Below are 23,894 nucleotides of genomic sequence, written 5' to 3' on the forward strand. Positions count from 1 at the left end.
TCTGAGGACCCCAACCAGCCTATTAAGGGGTCCAAGGCCAACGCCCTCTTTGACCTGTCCTGGGAGATGTTAATATTGAACAATCTGCTCCAGATACACAGAGGAAGCTGCAGAAGCAAATTCTAAGCCCTCAAGTATCTACCACTTTGCTGTTAAAAACAGCTGTTGGAGTCTTTAATGATAGGGATTACATGTAGCCAAGGAGAGAGGCTGCAGAATTAAAGTGAGATTTGGAGAAAATCCCTACTCTTGGCTATTGACATTGCTGGGAACCACAAAGGTTCATGTTTTAGGTGTCATGGAATCTGTCTGAGGAGACTCCCCGTCCTTGTCCTAGTTTCAGCAGGAGGAGCACTGGAGGGGAGACTGCCTACAGGGGACTAGCTGCCTACCCAATGCCCTGCCCTCTGGCAGGAATTTGGAGCTTGGTCAAACTCCCCCTGGCTCCACCATGACAGCCCAACACCTGGTGGCCGGTAAGACAATTGAATTTCTCTTTGCTATGGGAGGGACTTCTTCACTCTTGCTCTGATACTTTGGTCTCACTTACCCCTCCCCTCATAGAGTGGGGATTGCAGGGGAACTTAAGAGCTGCCTTGAGACCTCTCCTCTGCCTCACTAGTTTGGTGACTTGTCATTTGAACACTCGTTTGTTATTATTCCCTCTTATCCTGTTCCCTTGTTGGGATGTGATTTAATGATGAAACTGGGGACTCAATTTTCTCTTCTCAGACCTCCAGATGGTCTTTTTGTACTGCTCCCAGAGCTCTCCCATATTTCCTCTGAAATCTGGGTGAAAATGGATTTCTCTACTTCAGCCTTAGCCAGGATTGAACTTTTGGAGCTGCTTAATTGCAGTCTTATCTTGGTCTGCAGTCCTGACAGGCAGGGCCATGCCCTGGTTGATCCCAGACAGGTTGTCTATTTCTTAAGGGAACTGGGGCTGGGTTATTCTGTGGTAGCTCTCAATGGCACCCTAGAAGCCCAGAAGGCTGAACTCATTGCCCTAACCAGAGCTTTGAAATTGGGGAAGGGAATGAGAGTGAATATCTATACCGACTCCAAATATGCTTTTTTTTTAAATTTTATTTTATTTAATAATAACTTTGTATTGACAGAATCCATGCCAGGATAATTTTTATACAACATTATCCCTTGCAATCGCTTATGTTTCGTTTTTTCCCCTCCCTCCCTCCACCCCCTCCCCCCCAAGATGGCAAGCAGTCCTATATATGTTAAATATGTTGCAGTATATCCTAGATACAATACATATTTGCAGAACTGAACAGTTCTCCCGCTGCACAGGGAGAATTGGATTCAGAAGGTAAAAATAACTCGGGAAGAAAATCAAAAATGCAGATAGTTCACATTCATTTCCCAGTATTCCTTCTTTGGGTGTAGCTGTTTCTGTCCATCATTTATCCATTGAAACTCAGTTAAGTCTCTTTGTCATAGAAATCCACTTCCATCAGAATACATCCTCATACAATATCGTTGTCGAGGTGTATAATGATCTCCTGGTTCTGCTCATCTCATTTAGCATCAGTCCATGTAGGTCTCTCCAAGCCTCTCTGTATTCATCCTGCTGGTCATTCCTTACAGAGCAATAATATTCCATAACATTCATATACCACAATTTACCCAGCCATTCTCCAATTGATGGGCATCCATTCATTTTCCAGTTTCTAGCCACTACAAACAGGGCTGCTACAAACATTTCCAAATATGCTTTTCATATTTTACATGCTCAGGGACTATATGGAAAGAGAGGGGTCATTTGACAACAAAAATTCTCCCATTAAACATATAGGAGAAATTCTACAGTTATTGCAAGCTGTCCACGAACCCAGGGAGATTTCAGTCATAATTTGTCAAGGATACCAGAAGGGAGATTCACTTCAGGCCAAGGGAAACAGGTTTGCAGATGGTACAACCTTTCTCTTTCTGACTGGTTTCAAACACCCTCAAACCAACTCTTAATCCCAGAGGCAAGTCAATGAAAACTAATCTTTGCTCTCCATCAAGCCACGAACCTGAGAATAAATGCTCTCCAATCCCTGGTGAAATGCATGCTCACTAGTCACAAGCTGGGAGAATCAGGTAGGTCTGCCAAGCCTGCCCAATTTGTGCCCAAGTGAATCTTGAGGGAGCTGTTAAACCTCCCCCTCTCCAGAAGCCAGTTCAGAGAAGGGGCATATACCCAGGGGAAGATTGGCAAATAGACTTGATGCATTTTTTGCAAAAGGCCCCATTCCCAAATGTCAGCATCTCCTGTTGGAGTTCAAATGTTGGAGTTCTTGTTCGTCTCAAAACACAGCCGGTTTAGCTTAGAGCCCTCCAAATATCTCCAAATCCAAAGGTTCTGTCCTTTAGCCTCTGCCTCTGCTTTCTTCAGCCTCCAACCAGCAGAGAGATGGAATGAATCTCTTGTCTCCTTCACTTGGGGCTCGGATCGCTTTCTGGTGAGTCTTTCAGACCAGCTTGGTCTCAGTGGGGGAAGTGCAGGAGCCCAGCCACCAACTACAGTGGGGTGAGATGAAGATGGATCTGGTTGTCCGCTGAACTCTCAACTCATAGCTTTTTCCTCTGAAAACTCTTCTTCTGCCACCAGCCAGCCAAGTGGAATTTATTCTTGAATAGCTCTCTCTTCACTGGCCTTATATCTGACTCTTCTGAGAGAATGGGATTATGGGTTTTCTCCCATGGTGCTCTCTGGCCCTAAGAGCTTTAAGGGAGGTGTGAATCCACCAAGGTACAAAGTTTACTTTGTGAATCTGGCAAACTTGTGAACTCCGATGAGTAAAGGTGTAAACACAAGCATTGTACTAATTAGTTCTACTTAGTACCTTGTTTCAGGTTCTGGCCCAAAACATTTTCTTGTAAGATCAGATCAACTCTAATTAGTTAGCAATTTGTAAAGATTCCAACAATTTCCACTCTGGATAACACCCCACTTTTAATCTGCTCCTGATATTTGTTTGCTTTAGGCCTCAAGCTGCAAATTTTCAACTGCTCCTTCAGCCTAGAGATCATGGGATGACTGACTGGGACATACAATAACCCTTAGATGCCGTTGCTGCTGTTTTCAGATCTCACACTTACCCTCCTTGCTTGAATCCCCAGTGAACTTAGGAAGATCTCTATGACTCTTGTCAGCTTGAAGCAATTACAGAAGATGAGACTTTTGTCCCTTTACCCCAAATGAATTTGGGGGTACTGCTTGAGGGGGGAAATGATGGGGGTGAACCCTGAAACTCTGTTCCCTTTAATCTGTAAAAGAAGGGAGATTTGAAATCTCAGGCTCTCCTCTGGTCTTTCCCAGACATGCCCTTTCCAAGTTAAGTGGCTTCATTCAGAGATTGATAACCTCCATTGAAACAAAACTGAGATCTTTTGAGGATGACCCGGATCCCCTTCATGGAATTCCAAAACTCTGGGGAAAAGCCTTCCAACTCCCAGTTAATTGATTTTATTCAATTGGAGATCGCTGTCTGATGGCCCTTTATTGATTAAGCCAGACAGCTCCCAGCTCCAGGCCAACATCTGCCCATATAACCAGGGGTCTGTTAACACACCTTTGCCAAATTCCTATTGAGGAGTTTTGCCCACCAAGAGAGCTTCTTTGTGGCAAGAAAAGGGAATTTTATTGTTTACTAATAGATTTCAGGTTTGTGAATTCTTTTGCATTGGACCTGCACCACTGGGGGGTGGGGGAGGGTGGAGGGGTAATTCCTTATCCCAATTCTTGACCACTAGCCTCATCATTTGCACTTCATCAAAATCATCAATCCACCATTTAAAAGTCTTCCATTCATAATTCTCTCTCTTTTGAAGTGTTCCAACAATCTAAAACCATGTCTCTCTCATATATCTATATATCTATATATAATATATCAGAGGTCTCAGCCAATTACAAATTACATCCTATTAAACATCCTATGCTGTGCAGCACCAAGAGGGCTGTCCTCAGGGAAATTACCCCAGATTTCAGTAAAAATTGATTTAAATGTGTTTAAAAAAAAAAAACTTACCTGTGCTAGGTCTTGAATAAAAGTAGTAGGTCTGGAGTTAGGAAGACTGCATTTTCCTGAATTCAAATCTGGTATCAGAAACTGACTCTATGACTCTGAGCAAATCACTTAACACTATCTCAGTTTCCTAATCTGCAAAATAAGCTGGAGAAAGAAATGACAAATCCCTCCAGTATTCTAGCCAATAAGACCCAACTGGATAAGAATGAACAATATATTTTTTTAATCTATTATTATTCACTAACCTACATTGGGCATATCTGGGATGGCATAGTTCCTTCTGCATTTCTAGTTCATTGCCTCTCTGCCAAAATATGATTGGAAGATATGTTTCATTATAAGTTTTTTGAAGTCATCATAGGTCACTGCTTTTATCAGAATTCTGTCGTTCAAAGATGTTTTCCTTCAAATTATTGCCATCCTAAATTGTTCTCTTACATGGTACATAGTGACAGCAATATTATATGGATGATCAATTTTGATAAGACTTTGTTCTCAGCAATACAGTGATCTAAGACAAATCGAATAGGAAAATGCTATCCACATTCAGAGAAAGAACTATGGAGCCTGAATGCAGATTGTAGCATACTATTTTCACTTTTTCTGGTTAGGGGAGTGTGTGTGTGTGTGTGTGTGTGTGTGTGTGTGTGTGTGTGTGTGTGTTTTCCCCTTTTGAATCTTCTTTCACAACATCACAAATGTGGAAATATGCTTAATATAAAGATTGTACATTTATCACCTATATCAGATTAATTGCCCTCTTAGGGAAGTCCCTTGGAGAGAATAAAATGAAAATCCAAATCTTATAAAAGTAATTGTCAAAAACTACCAAATTTTAAAAAATAAATTGCCCTCCTATTTCTCCTCATTTCTATCAATTGTCTTCAAACAGCTCCCTGAATTGGTCATATTCATAATTTCTCAAAGGAATAATCATATTCAATTATACTCACATACCACAATTTGACCATATATTCATTCACCTGATTTGTTTCCAGTTATTTGCTATCAAAATAGTGCTGCTAGATATTCTTGACCTCCTGAGTTCTTTCTTTTTGTGTTCGGCTTTCTTGGGTCTAACAGTCTAATGGTATTTCTGGGTCAAAGGCACACACAATTTGGTAATTTGGGGAATATAGCCCCAAATTGTTTTCCAGAACCCCTGCAACAATTGCCATTTTTCTCCTTAATCTTTGCCATCTAATAGGTGTGAGGTAAAAGTTCTTAAATTGTTTTAATTTGCTTTTTTTCCATTAATGATTCGGAACTATTTTAAAAAAAGATTAGTGTCTTCATTTGAACACTGCCTCTTTATTGAGGATGACAATTTCAACTATTATGCATAAATCCTTGACCCCACTTTTAACAGATCCTCAACATTCACTGAAAGGGTGAATGAATGGAGTGAAGGGAATGGTCGGATATTCTAAGATTGTGCCCATTCCGTCTTCCTTTCATGCCAAGAGGAACCTCGGTGTGCGTTAGGTTCTCAATTTAATTCAATAAACATTAAGTTCCAGGGTGTTTAGAGATATAAAGGAATAGCCCTCGCCCTTAAGGGGCTTACATTCCACTGAGCCACACATCCCTGAGTAAGGGGTCGGCGAGGCCAAATCCAAAGTGGCAAAGGCAGCTCCAAGACTTGGCCTTTCACACCCACCCCCAACTTTTGGCCAGTGACCAGGTCTTCCTCCCGGGGACAGCTCTGGGGGGAGGGGCATACGATTCAATCACCTCTCCTCCCGCCTACATTTTCTCGGCCTCCCAGCTGGGGCCAAGTGGGGGATGGGAGTTTAGGACTATGAGCCAGAAGTCCCGCCTCAACCCGCAGGCGAAGAACCAGCCACCTCCCAGCTAGCCTTTCCCAGCTGACTTCACCCTCCCATTTCTCGGAGGTTTCCCTAGGAGATCACGCAAAAGCACGAGCCCAGGCGGTTGGGTAGCCAACGGTTTTCCAACGAGAGGGTACAGTGGGGGCGGGAGGAGAGGCGGGAAGAGAGAACGAAAGGGAGGAGGGGGAGGGGCGAAATAGGTGGAGTCAAAGAGAGTGACGGGGAGACTCCGCCCTTCTCATAGAGATCTCTAGAAAGCCGGGCTCGCGCCCGAAAGACCAGGAGCGCGCACGCGCGAAAGGGCCCGGGCATTTTGCTGCGTCACTAGCCACCGCCGCCGCCTCTGTCGCTGCTGCTGCTGCTGCCGCCGCCGCCGCCGCCGCCGCCGCCTCCTCCTCTGCAGCCGCCGCCACCTTGCCTCGCCTGGCCTTACCGCCCCTCGTAGGCACACGTTCTTTCTCCTTCCTCGCGCCCTCTTCTTACTCTTTCCTCCTCTCCCCGAACAGAAGAGCCTTTCTCGCCGCGCGGTGCATTGTGGGATCCAGGCCAAGCCCGCCGCCGTCGCCTCCGCCGCCGCCGCCTGAGGGGAGAGAGCAAGAGGAGAGGCCGCTACCGGAGGAGGAGGAGGCACCCGAGCCGGAGCCGCCCGCCTGAAGGGAGTTGGAGCCATCGCTGCCGCCTGAGAGACCCACCCCACCCGTTCGCCCGCTCCCCCTACCCCATTCACAATGTGAGTGAGATACCCGCTGAAGGGAGGCCAGTCTGAAAGGAGGACGGGAGGCGGAGGCCGCGGCTCTTGGACGGGCGGGAAATCAACCCACTCCGGTCCCTCCCGGCCTGCGGGGCCGGCGCCCCCGTGGGAAGGGGGGGCTGTATTCTGACTCCCCGGGAGGAAGGATTCTCTAGTGTTATTCTCCTCCTGGGGTCCTCCTGGAAAGCGGTGGGGCCCCCTTCCCAAAAATATTCGTTCCCTTCCCCCCTCTCCGCCCACCATTGGTGCCCCTCGGGCTTCCTGGCCACAGGGAATTACCGGGCCCTCGCTCCAGGAAGTTCCTGAGTAATTCTGGTTCCCCTTGCCTTATCCCCGGGACACCCATCTCTGGTGACCCCGTTACTGCCTGAAGGTGCCTTGGAGGCCCCTTTGGTTGGCATTTCCTCTGTGCTGCTTTTCTTGGGTTGATCTGCCATGGCACAGCGCCATGTGCATTTGGGGTAGGTGGGATCCTGGAAGTGGCGGTGACCACAAGTTGGGGGCACCATGTGGTCTACAGCCCAGAGGTAGTACTGGCCACGTGCAGGCCGTCCCACTATGGGTCTGTGTCATCTTGACATGGCTCGGTTGCCCGTGTCACTCTGACATAGCTCCCTGGGGGAATTTAACTACTTATTTGCGGGTCCCCCCCAGGCTTCTATGACTGATAATCCGGAAGAGGGTAGGGGGGCAGCCCAAAAACTGCAATTTCCTGGCAAGGAGGAGGATTACTACCTAACAGGTATTTTACACGTGTTGACCCAAAGGACTATTGTGAAGTTTTAGGAGATAAATGTCCTACTTTAACATTGTTAGGCAGGGTAGATATTCCTGCCTTAGTTTGCAGTTACTTTAATCCCATCTGTGTATTCAGTACATTTAAAAAGTTTTTTAGAGGTCAATTTCTCAAATGTGTGTAGGAAGTGAATCACACTTGAATATGCTGGAGGTAGAAGTTGAGTAAAACAAAGGAAAAATGCCTCACCTCTGGAATCTTTGAATATGAGATAGCACTGAAAGGTCTTAACATTTTTCTCTGTTTCATCAGGTGAGAAGATTGTTCACTTTGATATAATCAAGTTTAGTACTAACTTGTTACTAAAATTTAGTGATTGATCAATAGTTTTAGATTTCAGATTTTTTTTTAAAATAAAGCTAATGCTTCAGAGGCATCCAACACCTATTAAAATAACATTACTGATACTGTGTAGCAAAAAAATGGTTCAGGAAGCTAACACATAAGATTTAGCGTTCCAGTTGATTGAAAACATTGTAAAGGAAAGGGGTATTTTCAGAAAGTGGAATTGTCTTTGATTAGAAAATTCAGCTGCTTATAGGAAACTTTTCCATTTTTGTGACCTAACATTTATAAATGCTCATCTTAATTTGTTTTGATTATTGCTACAGTTACAAACACAGATTTTTAGGAACTAACCTAATTAATTCTTGGCATTGCTACTCTCAGAATCTCTAGTTTATCTACCATTGAGTTGTATCCATTTTGAGAGCAGAGGGTTTAATCTGAATTGAGGAAATTTGTAAATAAAGTTTTAGTATTGGATGGTAAAGAAATAAATATTCAGTTAATTATCATTTAATTTAGTTGCATATTCAAAAAGTTATTTAAATTAGTTTTTAGAAACATGAGAAAGGAGAATCATGTAAATAGATGAAACTGGTAAAAAAAAATCAGGATAATGAAATAAAGGCATAGCTTGAATGTATTTTACAGGACTAATGGATTCACAGTTTTCTAATTTTTGAAGGAAAAAAGGTATACATTTTATGGTTTTGATTTTGTGACTTCCTTAAGGGTATGAATTTATAAAATGAATTTAAGATTCCATTGAATTAGAAGAAACTTTTTGTGGCCCATCCAAAGGATGAAAAAGGAACTTTGTATGGGGAGGGTTGCCTACTAAAAATAAATGGTAATGATTACCCAGCCAAATATCCTCAACAATTTAACCAAAGTAAGTTTTATGTGTAAAGTGCTCAGAGGTCACAAGACAGTATCATTTGGGAAAGACAGGTGTTAACATCTTTCATGGAAGGAAATGAGGAGCAAGAGAAATTTTGTGTTTGCCCTAGATTATTAGTTCTTGGTTGGAACTAACCAAATTTCCAGCCCAACTGGTAAATACTGGAGGTAAATTGGTGTGATAGAAGGCTGAATTCTGGAGACTTTGGTTCAACTCCTAGTTCTACCACTTCCTTTCTGTGCTCTTAAGCACATCATTTTTTTTTTTCTTTTCTATTTTTTTAATCTGTGAATTAAAGCCACATTATATATTTCTTCCCTTTTTTCCAGCTCTTTATTGTTTGAATTCACTGGGAAAAGAGCATTGAATTTAGAAATGGGAGATAAGGATTTCTGAAATCATTCTTCTCAGTCATACATACCCTGTATGACCTTAGGCAATTTGTTTAATGTCTCTGGATATCAGTTATCTCCCTTGAAAAAGAAAAACTGTGTTGTGCTACGCTCTAAATTTATATAACGGAGTCAGCTAGCCTTAAGTGATTATAGTTTTTTTTTATAAATTGGAACTGATTGTTCCCTTTAATCCTATTATCATTTACTTGAGGTAGGGATCTAGAATGAAATTATCAAACATTGAGCAAAATCTTATTTACTTTGGCAAAAATTTACTAAGATTTGTAAGCTTGGCGTCTGTCCCCATCTTTCCACCCCATATTACCCTCCAAAAAACAAAAATCGAAATTACTAGTGTCTAAATATTTGGGCAGAAATTTTTATTTGAAAGGAATACTCGATAAATAAGGGAAGTTAGTAGTGTTTCCTTTCAGGATTCATTTCCTAGCCACTGTAACATGGCAACTGATTTTCATAGTGTAAACTAAACTAAGTTGTACTTTTAATTAGAATCCTATGGAAGTAATCAGTATGAATAGCAACATGCCTTTAATTATTTTTCTCATTGATGGTATTTGTTCAGATTTCCCAGATTGTGGTTTCAAATTTGATTGAATCCCATCTAATGTATTTTCCTTCAGAGTCAGTAATTATCATTTGGAAAAGTCTTTTCAAATCTCATTGTGTATTGGTGTTATGAGAAAAGCCCTGAATTTAGTCTTGAAGAGGATAGATTCCTACCTCTGCTACTAAGCTACTAGAACAAAACATTTGCTCTCTCAGCTTCAGTCAGCTTGTATGTAGAATGAAAAAACAATGATCTTAAGCTATTAGAACTCTAAATCTGTGATCCTATGACTTCAATTTTAAAAACTACCAAGAGTTTGTATCATTTCTGATCCTATAGTTGGTGTGCAAAGGATTTTAGTATTGACTCAAAAACATTGTTTAGAAATACCTCCTCAACAGTTAATGCTCGAATAACTAAAAGTTTTTATATTGTTCTGTGTCATCCATTCTGTTGTGCATTTCTTTAATGCAAGTATAGTCCCATCTGGTATTTAATTTTAAGGATAAGTCAATGCCTTTTTCTAAGGTTCTATAAATTATTAATGTAAAAAGCTTAGAAAAAATATAAATTAGCCTTTGAAGATTTTGTTACTGTATTATTGTATAGTATTTGAACTGTAAGTGACTTCTTTCTTGATGCTTGACATGTATAATCCTAGAGTTGAAAGGAATCTTATAGTCAAGCATTTTTTACTGATGTCCAGGGATAATCTGAAAGGCTGTGTGGTTGAAACAAGGTAACAGTGGATCATTCAATTTGAACTGGAAACATGACCTTATAGAACAGCTAAGTAACTAGTTCAAATCTCTTGTTTTTTTTTTTTTTTTCATTCATTTCATAAGCATTTATTAAGCATCTCCCATGTGCAAGCACCATTTGTGCTATAGCACAAATTCTGGGAATACAAAGACAAAAAGCTAGTTCCATCCCTCAAAGAACTTACATTCCATGGAGAGGAAACGTGTACATAAATACAAAATATATACAAAGTAATTGAAGGGAAGGCACTAATAACAGTTCCTGAGAATGACTAAGATCAGTTATCATATAGTAACCTACTAGTCTCTTAATTTCCAAGGATTTAACATCTTCATTGTTTTCTTGGTTCACATCCCATTTTTGTTTCTTAGCTTGTAGTTTCTGTTAAACTTATTTCTTGACTTTTGCACATAATTCACATAATTTCACTTTCAATTATTCACATAAATCACATTTGCCTCATCTGTAAGATGGTGATTTTTATAATTTCTTCCATTGTGGGTAAGCAGATTTGGGAGATAATTCTCGATTTAGGTAAGTTTGCAAATACACAAATTTCATTCCTTAAAGATAGGAGGAAATTGAAATTTGAGAAATAGTTCATTTATTTTCATCTAGAATTAGCATTACAGTTTTAGGGGAGAATAGGAATAAAATTGATGGACATTTAAAGAAAGATAATTAAGTTTTGTGTGACAAGATTTACTGTTTTTGGTAGCCAACTGTCAGTGGTTTTAAGGAAACTTTTTTGAAATCTTTTTTGAAAATTGTTTTTAAGCAACCATTTTGCTTTTGAAACTATCACCAATGTGTGTGAGAGAGTGTGAGTGAAATAGTGTAGAGTAGTTGATAGAATGCTGACCTTGAAATTAAGAAGACATGATTTAAAACCTAGACTTGGATATACTGGTTTTTATGACCTTAGACAAGTCATTTAATCTCAATCTGTCAGCAAACATTTTTTAGTGCTTAACTGTAATAGGCACAGCTTCCTAAGTGCTTGGGTTTAGAGGCACAATTAAAGCTCCTACCCTCAAGGAGCTCACATTCTAATGGAGGAGACAAAATGCATATAAAATACAAGTTGATTGTAAATGGAAGATAATCTCCAGAGGAGGTGAAGCTAATAATCAAATTGGTGGTAGAAGTTCCAAATAGGAACCTTTCTGCTTGGTGAAATTATAGATCTGATCAATATATATCACCTATGGAAGAAAAAACATCTATTACTAAACAAGTTTTTTTGGAAACTAGGTTAGATAATACAAATATTAAAGACTACTGAAGAGAATAGAAGCCATTAACGTTTGAGAGTTCATATTGTACAATTCTAAAACTGAAAGAGATTGTTATTATTATCTAGTCCAGTCACTTCATTTTAGAATTGTTGAACTAATACTCAGCCAGAGGTAAAGTTCTGTGGTTAAATTTGCACAGTTAGTGCATGGCAGACTAGGCATTAAGATAAAGTTCCTCTACTTCCAGTCATACTGCTGCTACACTTTTGTTCCAACTCTCTTAACCAAGACTATTGTCCTAGCTTCTTAACTAGTTTCTATCCTTTCTCTCTTCTTTCTAATGTAGCTTTCACAAAGCTACCAAAAAGAAGTTACAGGTTTTGACCATGTGATTTCTCTGCTCAGGACTCCCTCTTGTCTGTAAAATTCAATAAAAACTTACTTAAGGCCCTTCCACAGATTGTCTTCAATTTATTTCATACTATACCCTCATTCTAAATTCCAGCATACTTCAACTCTTCATCTCTGCCTCACATAATCCCTGTCTTCAGGATGTATCTGAGGCAGGGACATTCTACTTGAAAGCTGTTTTTGATCCTCTCAACTGCTAGTTACCTTACCTCTCAAACTATCTCATATTTACAGACAGCTTTTGCTTTACATAAATTCACATTACACAAATTAGACTTAAAGTAAAAAATTATGAAAGAAACCAAATGAGGTCTCTGAATGGGGATCGTTTTTATTTTGAAAATATAAAGCCAGATACTTTTAACATATTGCACACATATGCTACCTTTACTGTGCATACTTTATTATTGATCTTTCATTATATTTATTATCGTGATACATGACTTGGGAAAAGGTATTGTATGTGCGTTTGTTACATAGGCTAAGTGAAGTGAGTTGGTAAGAGCAAATTCACATTATGTAACCTAGAGGGCTACAGAATGGTCCACTTATATAAATCAAGAACTGTCTGTTTGCATTCATTCTTTCCCTCAATCTCTCTTCCCCGCCTCTTTTCTTCCCACCCCCTTTCCATGTATTTGTATTTCCTTGGCAAATAAGTACTTAGTAAATACTGATAATTATATTCCCCTGTTTTTTGATTACTCTTGAATTCTTTGTAAAACAATTATCTTCCACTTGCTATGATCTTGGGCAATCACTTAACTTGTCTGGACCTCCTTAATCTATATAAGGATTGAGTTGAAATTAATGACCCTTAGGGTTCCTTCCTGAAATCCTCATCCTCAGCAATAGCTGATGGCCTACATGAAGCCATGGCTTTCCTTTTAGAATGATTTCTTTAAATTTCCCTGGAGCATCCTGGTCTTTCCTTTGTTCTATTCACATTATTCTACTTCTTATGCTAATTTATTTCCCTGTTTTTTCCTTTGCTCTCCTAAGGAAAGAAAAGAATTTTTTTTTTCTTTGAGTATCTTTAATAAAGCAGGTGGTTGATGTTTTGAATAGGTTGGAAGGGAGAATATATTGTCTTGATTAAAAAAAAATCTCTGGACTAGTGGTAATACTCAAAGGGACTATATAGTTTCAGGGAATTAGAAAATATAATGTTGATGAAAAGCAGTAACATTTGCAAAAATACTATCGGTATCTGTTGGGTTTCCTGATCAAGAAATCCTTTTTTGTTTGATTGTTCTAGTCTTTCTAGATAGTTTTATTTTGGTGGTGGTGTTTTGGGTTTTTTGGGTTTTTTTGTTTGTTTTTTGAATGTTGCTGATAGGTTAAGAAAGGACTGTGCTCAGGTTTTTCTCTCTGGATTAATTATTTCTTATATACCACTACTGTAATAGTAGTAGTTACTACAAATTGAAATTATTTGATGGTTTCTTTTGGTGTCTATGGGGTAGGCTTGAGATGAGGAATGAATTAGGCCCTAACTCGAATCCATATTTTAAATCTTAGAACCAAGTATATAGTTTGGTCTATAAAAGAGGGCCCCCAAAATTTGAGGTCTTCATAGATTAAAAACATTTGCCCTGCTTTTGTCAAGAGTCTTGGAGGATCAAATGAGGCCGTATTTATTAAAAGTAAGGCCAGAGGGGTGTAGACAGTAGAACCAATTAGAATATTATGTCCAAAGGCACCTGACTTAACCCTCAGTGGGTGACACTAAGCAAGTCACATAAGCTCTAGAGGATATCCACGCACCTTTCTAAGACTATAAATTGCAAAGCACAAATTGATTCCTGAATTTAGATTTGAGTCCTAACATCCTTACTTCCTGAAAGAGAGTTAGTTCACATTTACTAATTGAACATAAATGGAAAGTGTAGTTTGATATATTTTAGCTATATAAGCCCTAAAATAAATTTTAACTCAAGATTTACAAAGGTCATATACTATTATACTTTAGTGCTACAGTAGATCTTTGATCTTAGTCCATTATTCCCCTCCTGAAGTTTACCCAAATTCATCCTATATAAACGTCATATTATCCATGCCTTTTAATTCACCCAACTGAAAATGTTCCTTTCATCCTATAAAATATTTGGGTAAGTGCCAATTTCTTTGTATTGTAATTACCTCAAATTCATTCCATAGTTGAATGCCTATACGAAGATCTTTGTTTTAACATTAGTAGGGATCTAACCGAAAACCAAGTTAAAGTTGACAAAAGGTGAAAGGTTATGTGCATATGGCATAGCAAAATAATCAGGGATTTTCATTCTTCTATATTGAAAGGATGGGGTTTTGAATTATTAATCACTTGCACAATTATCCAAGCATGAGATAACCATTGTATCCCAAAAAAGTTATTCCTCTTGACTCTTTGTGACCATTAATCATACCATTTGAAGCCAAATCTTGTTTTGTTTTTTTTTTTCTTTTTAAATAGGAAAATACTTTTTGAATCATTTATGGATTTTTTACCATAACTTTAGCTATTGATACTACTAAAAATAGACATAAATCTAGAACAGGTTAGTACTACTTTTATGCCTTTGTTGATTTCAAGGGAGAAAGTGGGAGTCTATGTCCCTATGGCAAAATTTAGTTGAGTATTTTGTTTCTTTTTTCTGCCAATTAGTATGTAAAATTCTCCTTGCTATGGAGAATTTATCTTCTGTCTCCTGGACTTGTATAATATACATTTTAAATGATCTTCAGAATCTTGACCCTGAATCACTGCAAAATCTCAGTTATAAAAAAAGTTAATTTTATTGAAGGCAGGATAAATAGATCAGTACATTAAAGGTTCTTAGCTGCCTTAACTAACAACCAAGGTCTAGGAACCACTTTTAGCCAAGCTATTTTTTTTAATTGATAAAGAATTAGCCTTGGGATTTTGTTTTTTTAACCTAGACTAACTTGAATAAACTTAAGTTCTGGAGATGGTGGCAAGCAATATAATTATATTGCAGAAATCATTGAAGTAAGGAGTTCTGCCCATCATGAAGACAGTGCTCAAGCTAATGTCATAACCCAGTTCTTCTTGTAGTATCTTGAGGATAGTACCATTACTATTCATTACACAATTATATAATTGATATTTTTGTTTTTATCTTTTCAAGTATTTTCTTCTTTTGTGATAGAGGAAAAAGATGTTTATCCCCTAATCTTTCTAGAAGAATTGATAAAAATTAAACAGTAGTAGATTAAAACTGAATTTACCGCGAAGGAAAAGTTTTAGTATAAATTTTTTCCCCAAAATTGGTCTTTTTCAACCAGTGCTTAAAAGCTTTGCTTCTAGAAATTTTAATCTTAAATTGTTGGTTTTATGAAGAAATACATAGAAAAGTAGTGTGGCTGATCCAAATTATGTCTCTTCAGCTTATCATTGAGATAACATTTCTGAAATCACAATGTTTACATATTGATCTTCTAAGATACTTTAAAGACCATTTATGATGTATTTGATGAAATGATGTATATGATGAAATAATATCAAATAGAAATTAAGACCTTTCCTTGGCTTCTTATTTCAGCAGCATCTTAAAGACTTTACAAGAGAAACATCAACTCTTTTAAATATTCAAAATTCCCTTATATTATCTCCTACCTTACATCTCCAAAAGCTAACAGAAGGATAAAAGTAAACAGTAATGTATTCTGAATGTGTATCCATTTTTAGAAATGTAAATAGCCAAATGTATGTTCAGAAGTTGTATTTTCTTGTTTAAAAGTTCCATGATTTAGTATTTTGAACACGACGGGAAATGTTGGATCAAATAGTTTGATTAATATCTACAAAAGACCATGAAATAACTACTTTGGATGCAGTAGATGGTTTCATAGTTGGTAAGTGAGCACTGGCTGTGGTCCCCTTCAATGAGAAAGTGATAATATTTCAAAAAGTTGTCTTCTTAATAAGTGTAAAATATTTTTTTCCTTTATATGCCTAAATGCAGTCTAACCTTAATACTTTGACCCCTATTTCTAAAAATTTCTATATGTGTGGGGGGAGGGGAACATGGGAATTTATATTAAAAGGGATTGTAAGAACTACCATGTAAGATAAAATTATGTCTTAGACAAACCTGGAGTAATATAGTATACTAATTAATTAGGGTTTGCTCTAGTTATAAAGATGCAGCTAGATAGATGTTGCTCTCTGAAATTTAAAATTAACAGTTCCCCTATCACTTCTAAACAGTTAAAATGAATGATATGATTTTGCTGATTTCCAAGGTATAAATGCTCACTGACAATACAGCAACTTGAACTGATTTCCAGCACACATCTACAAATTAAAATTTTTCTAGAATTTTGAACTTAAAAATAAATTCTACTACACTTTAAAACTCCAAATCAGTCTTAAAGAATTTTGGCAGAAATTTAATCTGAAAATGTAATTTATTAGCTTTTATCATTTCTGTTATGCATTTTCCTTTTGTGTAAATTTTCTAAGAAAAACTGAAATTAGGAATAGGAGGAAGTAAGGTAGTAATAGTAAAATCAAAGAGAAATGCTTAGAAGTTCTTTAAAGTGCTACAAAGGCCTTTGAGGTTAATTGCCTGACTCCTGGCTGCCATTGTAATTATTTTCCCACAGGCTCTTAGATTTTTTTTTTCCCTATGAGAAAATAGGTTTCATTTTTAATTTGCTTTTCAACCAGCTTTGCTAGAACTTTCAGCTTTCATAGACATAACTAGTGTCTGTTATATTGTCTCTTGGATTGGATTCTTATCTGCCCCCCAAAAAAAAAAAAAAAAAAGTCAGGGAAGGAAAATCTACTCAGAAACACTTGGATTTGTTATGATAGCAGGACACAGCTTTTTTTTTTTTTTTTTATCAAGAATGATGCATTTTGCCATGATGTTATGTTTTCCAAGTAGTTAGGAAGTTGAGCCTTCAGATCTAGAGGGTATATAAATCCCCTACTAAGAAATGCAAGAGATACCAAATAATTTTTGAAGTGGGAAATTTTGTTAGGAGAATTTGGGTAAAAAGTAGTCCTTTTGTTGAAACTTAGAAAATGACGAAATTGCTCTAAACCTAGGAGACAGAAATAGGAGAAATTTGTACATTTTTCCAGATTTCTTCTGTATTTGTGTATTTTTTAATTTGTCATTTGAATTGGAATTTTATTTTTGTTAGCACTGAAATATATTAAAGTTACAGGAGAGCTGAAAGGAAATTGCCTCTAGATAAAGAACACAGACTGTTGTTTCTTCCTATCTATGTATAACAGAACATGATCAGGTAAAGAATGTATATGATATGCTTAATTAGTATAGAATTTTAGTCCATTTCCTGTCTTTTAAAAGGAAGAAACAGAGACCCCAAAGAATTTCAATTTATATTCAAACCTCCATTGCTGACTTAAATCTATTGAAGTTTTCATTTTTTCTCAGGGTTATATTTGTCTAGAAACTTGCCTAAAATCCAAATCTGGTATTTTATTAATTTGTTTTATTTCTGCTAGGCATTCCCTAATTTCCTTATGATTTCTTCCCCAGTATCCCTTTCAATTCATCTTTTAACCGCCACATTTTTCTCATTCCTTGATAGTAGTCCAAAACAACTTGCTGTTATCTAAGCTGAGGGGAAAAGATGATGGAGGAAAAAATGGATATTTTTCTACTTAAGGGTGATCTCTGTTTAATTCACCTAAACATTAAGAAAACATCCTTTAAATGCAAAGCAATCCACAAGACACTGGTGTTATAAAGATGCTATATGACACATTTTCTAGCTCAGAGTGTTTATCTAATGGGATTATAAGAAAGATCAGTAACTTATAAACTACTATCTCTATTAATACCTGTGTGGATCATTTGTGCTTTTGTAATTGACTATGGTATGTGACAGTGGATCACAGTTTTTAGATTTCCCTGTGAACATTGAATTGAATATCCATTAGTTCTATGTGAGAATGAGCAAAGAGGAAATTGGGAAAAGTTTGAGAATGTGGTTCAGAAATACAGAATGAGAAGAAAACTGTACAGAAGCCTTGTACTTGTATTATCAAAGTGTCATGGCACCAGATATGGTAAATATTATATTATACCATAAAAAAATAAAATTGATCTTTTTGATACCTTTATCCATCTACATTGTGTCTGTATAGTCAAGTCACTAACTTGAGGTCAAAATTTAAAACATTAAAATAAAAGTGAGAAAATATGTTATTTAGTTAATGCAACTCTAACCTGAACAAACTGTCTTTTGAAGCCAAAAAAATAGGAAAGAACAGAAATGACATAGATCATAGTCTTAAGTGTTTTAGATGATAATCACTACAGTGAGTTGACTAAAAGTCTTTGAACAATTCAAAACAATTTGAACTAAGAAGTAATTGGTCTTTTTTCTGGTCAGAGAGTTAGCAGCCAAAGGTAACACTGGTTTGTAATATAAAATTCTTTATAAAATGTTTGGGAAGGATGTTGGAAAGATAATGAGCCAGTAGTATTCTATAGTGATAGGAAGCAATGGAAAGAGCAGCAAATTTGGTAAAAGCTGACTAAACCTAGATAACATGAAATTGGGAAACTAATGGATGAATATCATCAGTGACAAAAGGAGAATCACATAAGAATTCTTACAGTCCCAGTACATTGCAGGGAAAAATAGAAAATGCTACAAATATGTAATGAGCAGCTAAAAATAGACTTGGGAATACACAGAACATAATGACAATAGTGAGGAATTGGTTCTCAAGGTACTTGAAAAGAGGTGGAAAATATGTAAAACCTCATGAGCCAAAAAATTAGCTGACCCATATAACTAAATTAAGACTTCTTAAAACAATTTTTGTATACAGATATGGAAATCATAAGAGTCCTTGAAAAATGTAGCAAAAGATAACTTTGGCCTGTCAAGATGGGCATAAAAAACAGAAAGCTGCTCACAGCATTCTATCCATGGCAGAGCCCCATTAGGAAAAGGAATTTCTTTACTTTAACAGATATTTTTATAAATGGCATTTTATTGACTATTTATTTATTATCCAAAACATTACAGAACTTCCCATATGAAATCCATACTCAAAAATTTCGGTCTAAGTGTGTAACCAGGAAAATCAAGTATATTTTTTTTAAAATGCATATTGTCCAGTTTCTGATACATAGCTGAATACATAATCCATAAGCTCCATCATCCACTATGATAACATGTACTGAGCAATGAACTGAGCCTAGAATTAAATAGATTAAGCTGGATTGCCTTTAGGAAATTGAACAGTAAACTTTTTTGTTCTTTTTATTTATGAATAATTTTCAAGTCAAAACACTTTATAAAAACTGACCCCCATCTACAGTCATGTTTCTGCATTTTGGGATGTATTCCTTTTGTTCCAGGCAGGAGAGCTTTTTAAATATCTCATACAATCTCCCATTCTATTTTTTCTATCCCTTGGAAGATGGGCATCATATTTTCCAGTTCTTTTATATTCTGTTAGCTATCAGTTGTAGTCTCTTTATAATTATAATGTTTTTGTGTCCCAAAATTTATACTCCTTCCTTAATTCAGTGATACTATTGATTGTACTACTTCAAAGAAATTAGAGGGAAAGAATCTACATATATTAAAATGTTAATAGCAGCACTATTTGTGGTGGCAAAGAGAAACAAGGAATTGCCCATCAAATGGTTAATAGACAAGCAAATTATAGTAAATGAATGTGGTGGAATATTGTGTTGTAAGAAATGACGAAGAATATGGTTTCAGGGAAACTTGGGAAGGAATGAAGGCAAAAGAATAAAATTTTATAACAATATTATAAAAGCAACTTTGAAAGACTTAAAAACTAAGATCAATACTGTGACCTGTTACAATTGTAGAGGACTCGTGCTAAGGAACCTCCTTATGGACAATACAGACTGTCTTTTTCTTTTAACATGATTAATGCAGTAATTTGATTTGTTTGACCATACCTACTTTTAACAGGTTTGGAGTTTTTTGCCTTTTCGTGGAAATAGGGAAGATAATATGAAAGCGTGACCTGAAAGTAGAATAACATTTTTCATATTGGATCAATTCCTTGATTTTATAAAGCTCATAAATTTCATTATGTTGCACTTCTATATAATTAAAGTATAATTAATTTTGGACATTTCTTGGATGGTTAAATATTACATTCAGTCCTCATCTTGAAAATATTAACTATTTTGTAGTTGAGATCAGGCTTTTTAGTTGTGAGAATGACCTAAAAAGTCAATATATTTAGTGCAGTGGGAGATAATTTTTCTTAAACTTTGAGCATTATATATAACTATTTTGTTGCAAAGGTAAAAGTTTATTGTAGCTTAATTACTGTAAATTCTCTCTTTTTAGGCAGCCTGCTTCCGCTAAGTGGTACGACCGGAGGGACTATGTCTTTATTGAATTTTGTGTTGAAGACAGTAAAGATGTTAATGTAAATTTTGAAAAGTCCAAACTTACTTTCAGGTAAATTGCTATGCTGTATGATACAGCAAAAAAATTATCTTTATCTTAACTTTTTTTTTATGTTAGAACTTTTGAAAAAAATTTCATCTATATAAACAGCCTTTCATTCTTTCTCTACAGTTGTCTTGGAGGAAGTGATAATTTTAAACATTTAAATGAAATTGACCTTTTTCAGATTATAGATCCAAATGTAAGTATTCTAGTAAATATATATCCTCTACTCCCTTTTCAAAACAAAATGTACATCACTAAGTAGCTGATAGTTTTCTTAGTATTTTCTATTATTCTCCACTTATGTAATTATTTCCACACAATTGGTTTTTTTCTGTCTCTCTTCTGGACTCTGCAGTTGTAGAAACTTTCCAATTGTGGAGCACATTATATGTGTGCTCCATTAGAACTTTCCTTAAAGCAGAATTCTCAAAACCAAATCTATCACAGGAACATTATAGTCCATTTTTAATTTGAGATTTACTCCTAAAAGGAAAGACAGATACTTCTTGCAGGCATCCTCACTCTCTACATGCCTTGTCTATGGAAAGGAAAATGGAACTGAATTCAACGAGTAACATAAAAGCACTTTCTGTGATTTGATTTGAGTGAAACCTTTATAATTGAAATATGTTCATCTTTCTCTCTGGAGAGAACCTAGGAAAAGAAAAACAACAAAGCCTGTACAGAAGAGTGTTACACCATCTGAAATAGCATTATGTAATACTTTATTCCTTTTAGACTCATTCCTACAGACATCATAAAATAGAGATTGGTTCTTTTATCTTTTAGGACTCCAAGCATAAAAGAACAGACAGATCGATCTTATGTTGTTTACGGAAAGGAGAGTCGGGACAGTCATGGCCAAGGTTAACAAAAGAAAGGGCAAAGGTAGGGTCTTGATTGCTAAGGCATATATACACACGCATGTGCACACAAACACACACAATAATTATATCTGCACAACATACTAGCAGTATTAATTAATAATCTTTGTGAATTTTTTTATGAATATAACATGGCTATAGATTCACTATCAAATCCCAAAATATGCTGTAGGAATTCTAATGATGGTACAGATGAACCTTAAAAGGATAATTGTGTTTATTCCACAGCTCAATTGGCTTAGTGTGGACTTCAATAATTGGAAAGATTGGGAAGATGATTCTGATGAAGACATGTCCAATTTTGATCGCTTCTCTGAGGTAGAATTTCCTTTAAACACACTTGTTTAAGCTTTTAATCTTATACCTCCTGTGTGGAGTTTGCTTCAGCTAATTTTTGGAAATATCTAGAAATCAAACTACATATTTTCAGAATCAATTCTTAGTTAAAAAAACAACAACCACCACCTTGAAATCCCCATTGTGAAAAGTGATTATCATTTAATCTTATATAGAGTATACCAATTATAAGTATTCCATGAATTTGAGAAGATTATAAGTCCTGATAGTTATTCTTATCTACAAGAGAATCTAGAATGTTGACTTATGTTTTTCTTTTATTGATGGTCTTTGTGTGAAGCATACTTCTCTTGATAAAATTTATCAGTTGTAATTTTCTGGCTAGCTTTCTGTCATAGTCTGACCTAGTCTCAACCAGTCTCACTCTGATTCTAACTTTGTCTGCAGTTTAAATACCCTATTACAATTACATCATTAGAATATATGTATGTGAACTAGAGAACCATTCCATCACCATGCTAAGTACTAAGTGTAAGTATACTAGAGAATCATTATCTCATCAATTCCACTGAGTTAACTAACACCTTGTTTCAAGTATACTTCTCCAGAATTTCAGTTCTCTACAATTTGTCTGTTGCTTTTCTTAAAGAAATAATAGGTATCAATAAAAAAAATCACCCACATTTCTCTTTGTGTTCCTCTCCCAAGTTTAACCTTCAGCAAAACTATCAGGTTTTGGCTTTTTTGGGGGGAAAGGAAGGGAGGAGGAAGGAGTGGCGTGAATAAAAGGAGAAATCAAACACAAATAAAAATATCTGTGTGTAAAAATCCTTTTCTCAGTGAAATTTGAGTTTATAAATTCATTCTTCCTTCAGAGACTGTAAGAGTAGAAGAAACTATTTTACTCTCAGAAAATTGTGAGCCTGCAAGGTAGTTTATTTTCAGATGTTGGGAAAAGATGCTGTATAGACACAGAGATAATTTTTTTGTTATTCTAAAAGTCAGGTCCAAAAGAAAGAACTAGCAAAGTTTTGAATTACCATTTATTGTAGAATGGATATGCTTAACTAAGAGATTAGACTAGACCTCAAAGATTGCTTTCAGTCCTAAATTCTATAAACTTTAAGGCGGAAAAAAAAAAATGTAATGAGATTACATTTAGGATCACACTGTGTTTGCAAATCATTTGTACTGTTTGACTTGTCAGTGATTTACTAAAGACAAAAAGTGACAGATGTAGCTTTTGAAAATTTGATAATGAATTTTACTTACTGATTTCCATTTTTTAATTAATAAGACTTAAATGTTAATATTTATTCTTCAAACAGATGATGAACAACATGGGAGGTGATGAAGATGTAGATTTACCAGAAGTAGATGGAGCAGATGATGTGAGTAGTTTTTAATTGGCTTTTAATTTAGCCTAGTAATTTCTGAAGTGTGTGTTAAAACAGTGATGAACTTGGGAGTCAGGATTAATTTTGGCTGTACTACTCTTGTAACTAGCTTTGTGACCATAAGCAAATCATGTAATTCTCCTTTTAAGTTCATTTTCCTTATCTATAAAATGGACAATGATTGTAACCATCTACATTGAGAAAGCATTTTATAAATTAAATCACCATATAAATATTTAATTCACTTTAGCAATTATGCTAACTCATACTGAAGGGAGAACTCTAGAAGTGGAACTAGAAAAGCGCAATCAACAATTATTTGGTGTTTTTTTTTAAATCCCTTTTCATAGAATATTGGAACTATACATGATTCCTTAATTTTAAAAGATAAAGAAACTAAGGGTGAGTTTTCCCATAGTAGTCAAATTTTGTCAGTGGCAAAATAAAAATTAGGACTTTTAACTTCTGACTCAGATACCCTTTCTACAATACCAATCTTCTTTCCTTGAAGGGCAAGATGTGAAGCAATCTAAGCTAAGCCCAAGAATCATAAATCATAGGAAAGTGCATATATTCATGCCAAGATATAGGCAAGAAGATCATATGTCTCACTAATAATATAAAATATCTGATAATCTTTACCATAAGACCAACATTTGTGTCTATGCTAATATTTGTGATATCCATATTTTTTATAAACTGTTCAGAAAAATGTACACTAGTTCTATTTTATAAGAATTTTATTAAGCAAAAGAATGTGCAAGTACATTTTATAACTTTATTTTCTTTCATTTTTTTAGGATTCACCAGACAGTGATGATGAAAGTAAGCTTTTAAAAATTTGCAATGTTACTTATACAATTATTTTAAGCACTAATCTTTAAATTCAGACTCTTTCCACTTG

At 36.2% G+C, this 23,894-nt stretch overlaps 1 protein-coding gene across 2 annotated transcripts in view; it reads left to right on the forward strand.

Moving 5' to 3' along the window:
* The first annotated feature begins 6,494 nt into the window (after nt 1-6,494).
* The window catches only part of PTGES3 (prostaglandin E synthase 3), a 28,227-nt gene continuing 10,827 nt past the window's right edge, over nt 6,495-23,894 (forward strand). For both annotated transcript variants that reach the window (XM_051963220.1, XM_051963221.1), the window contains exons 1-7: nt 6,495-6,593; nt 20,305-20,418; nt 20,539-20,608; nt 21,202-21,300; nt 21,525-21,614; nt 22,922-22,984; nt 23,791-23,815. In XM_051963220.1, coding sequence (XP_051819180.1) covers nt 6,592-6,593; nt 20,305-20,418; nt 20,539-20,608; nt 21,202-21,300; nt 21,525-21,614; nt 22,922-22,984; nt 23,791-23,815 — 463 coding nt within the window. In that variant the 5' untranslated portion in view covers nt 6,495-6,591. The remainder of the gene's footprint in view (nt 6,594-20,304; nt 20,419-20,538; nt 20,609-21,201; nt 21,301-21,524; nt 21,615-22,921; nt 22,985-23,790; nt 23,816-23,894) is intronic.

Source organism: Antechinus flavipes, chromosome 5, assembly GCF_016432865.1.
Source record: "Antechinus flavipes isolate AdamAnt ecotype Samford, QLD, Australia chromosome 5, AdamAnt_v2, whole genome shotgun sequence".
NCBI classification, from domain to species: Eukaryota; Metazoa; Chordata; class Mammalia; order Dasyuromorphia; family Dasyuridae; genus Antechinus; species Antechinus flavipes.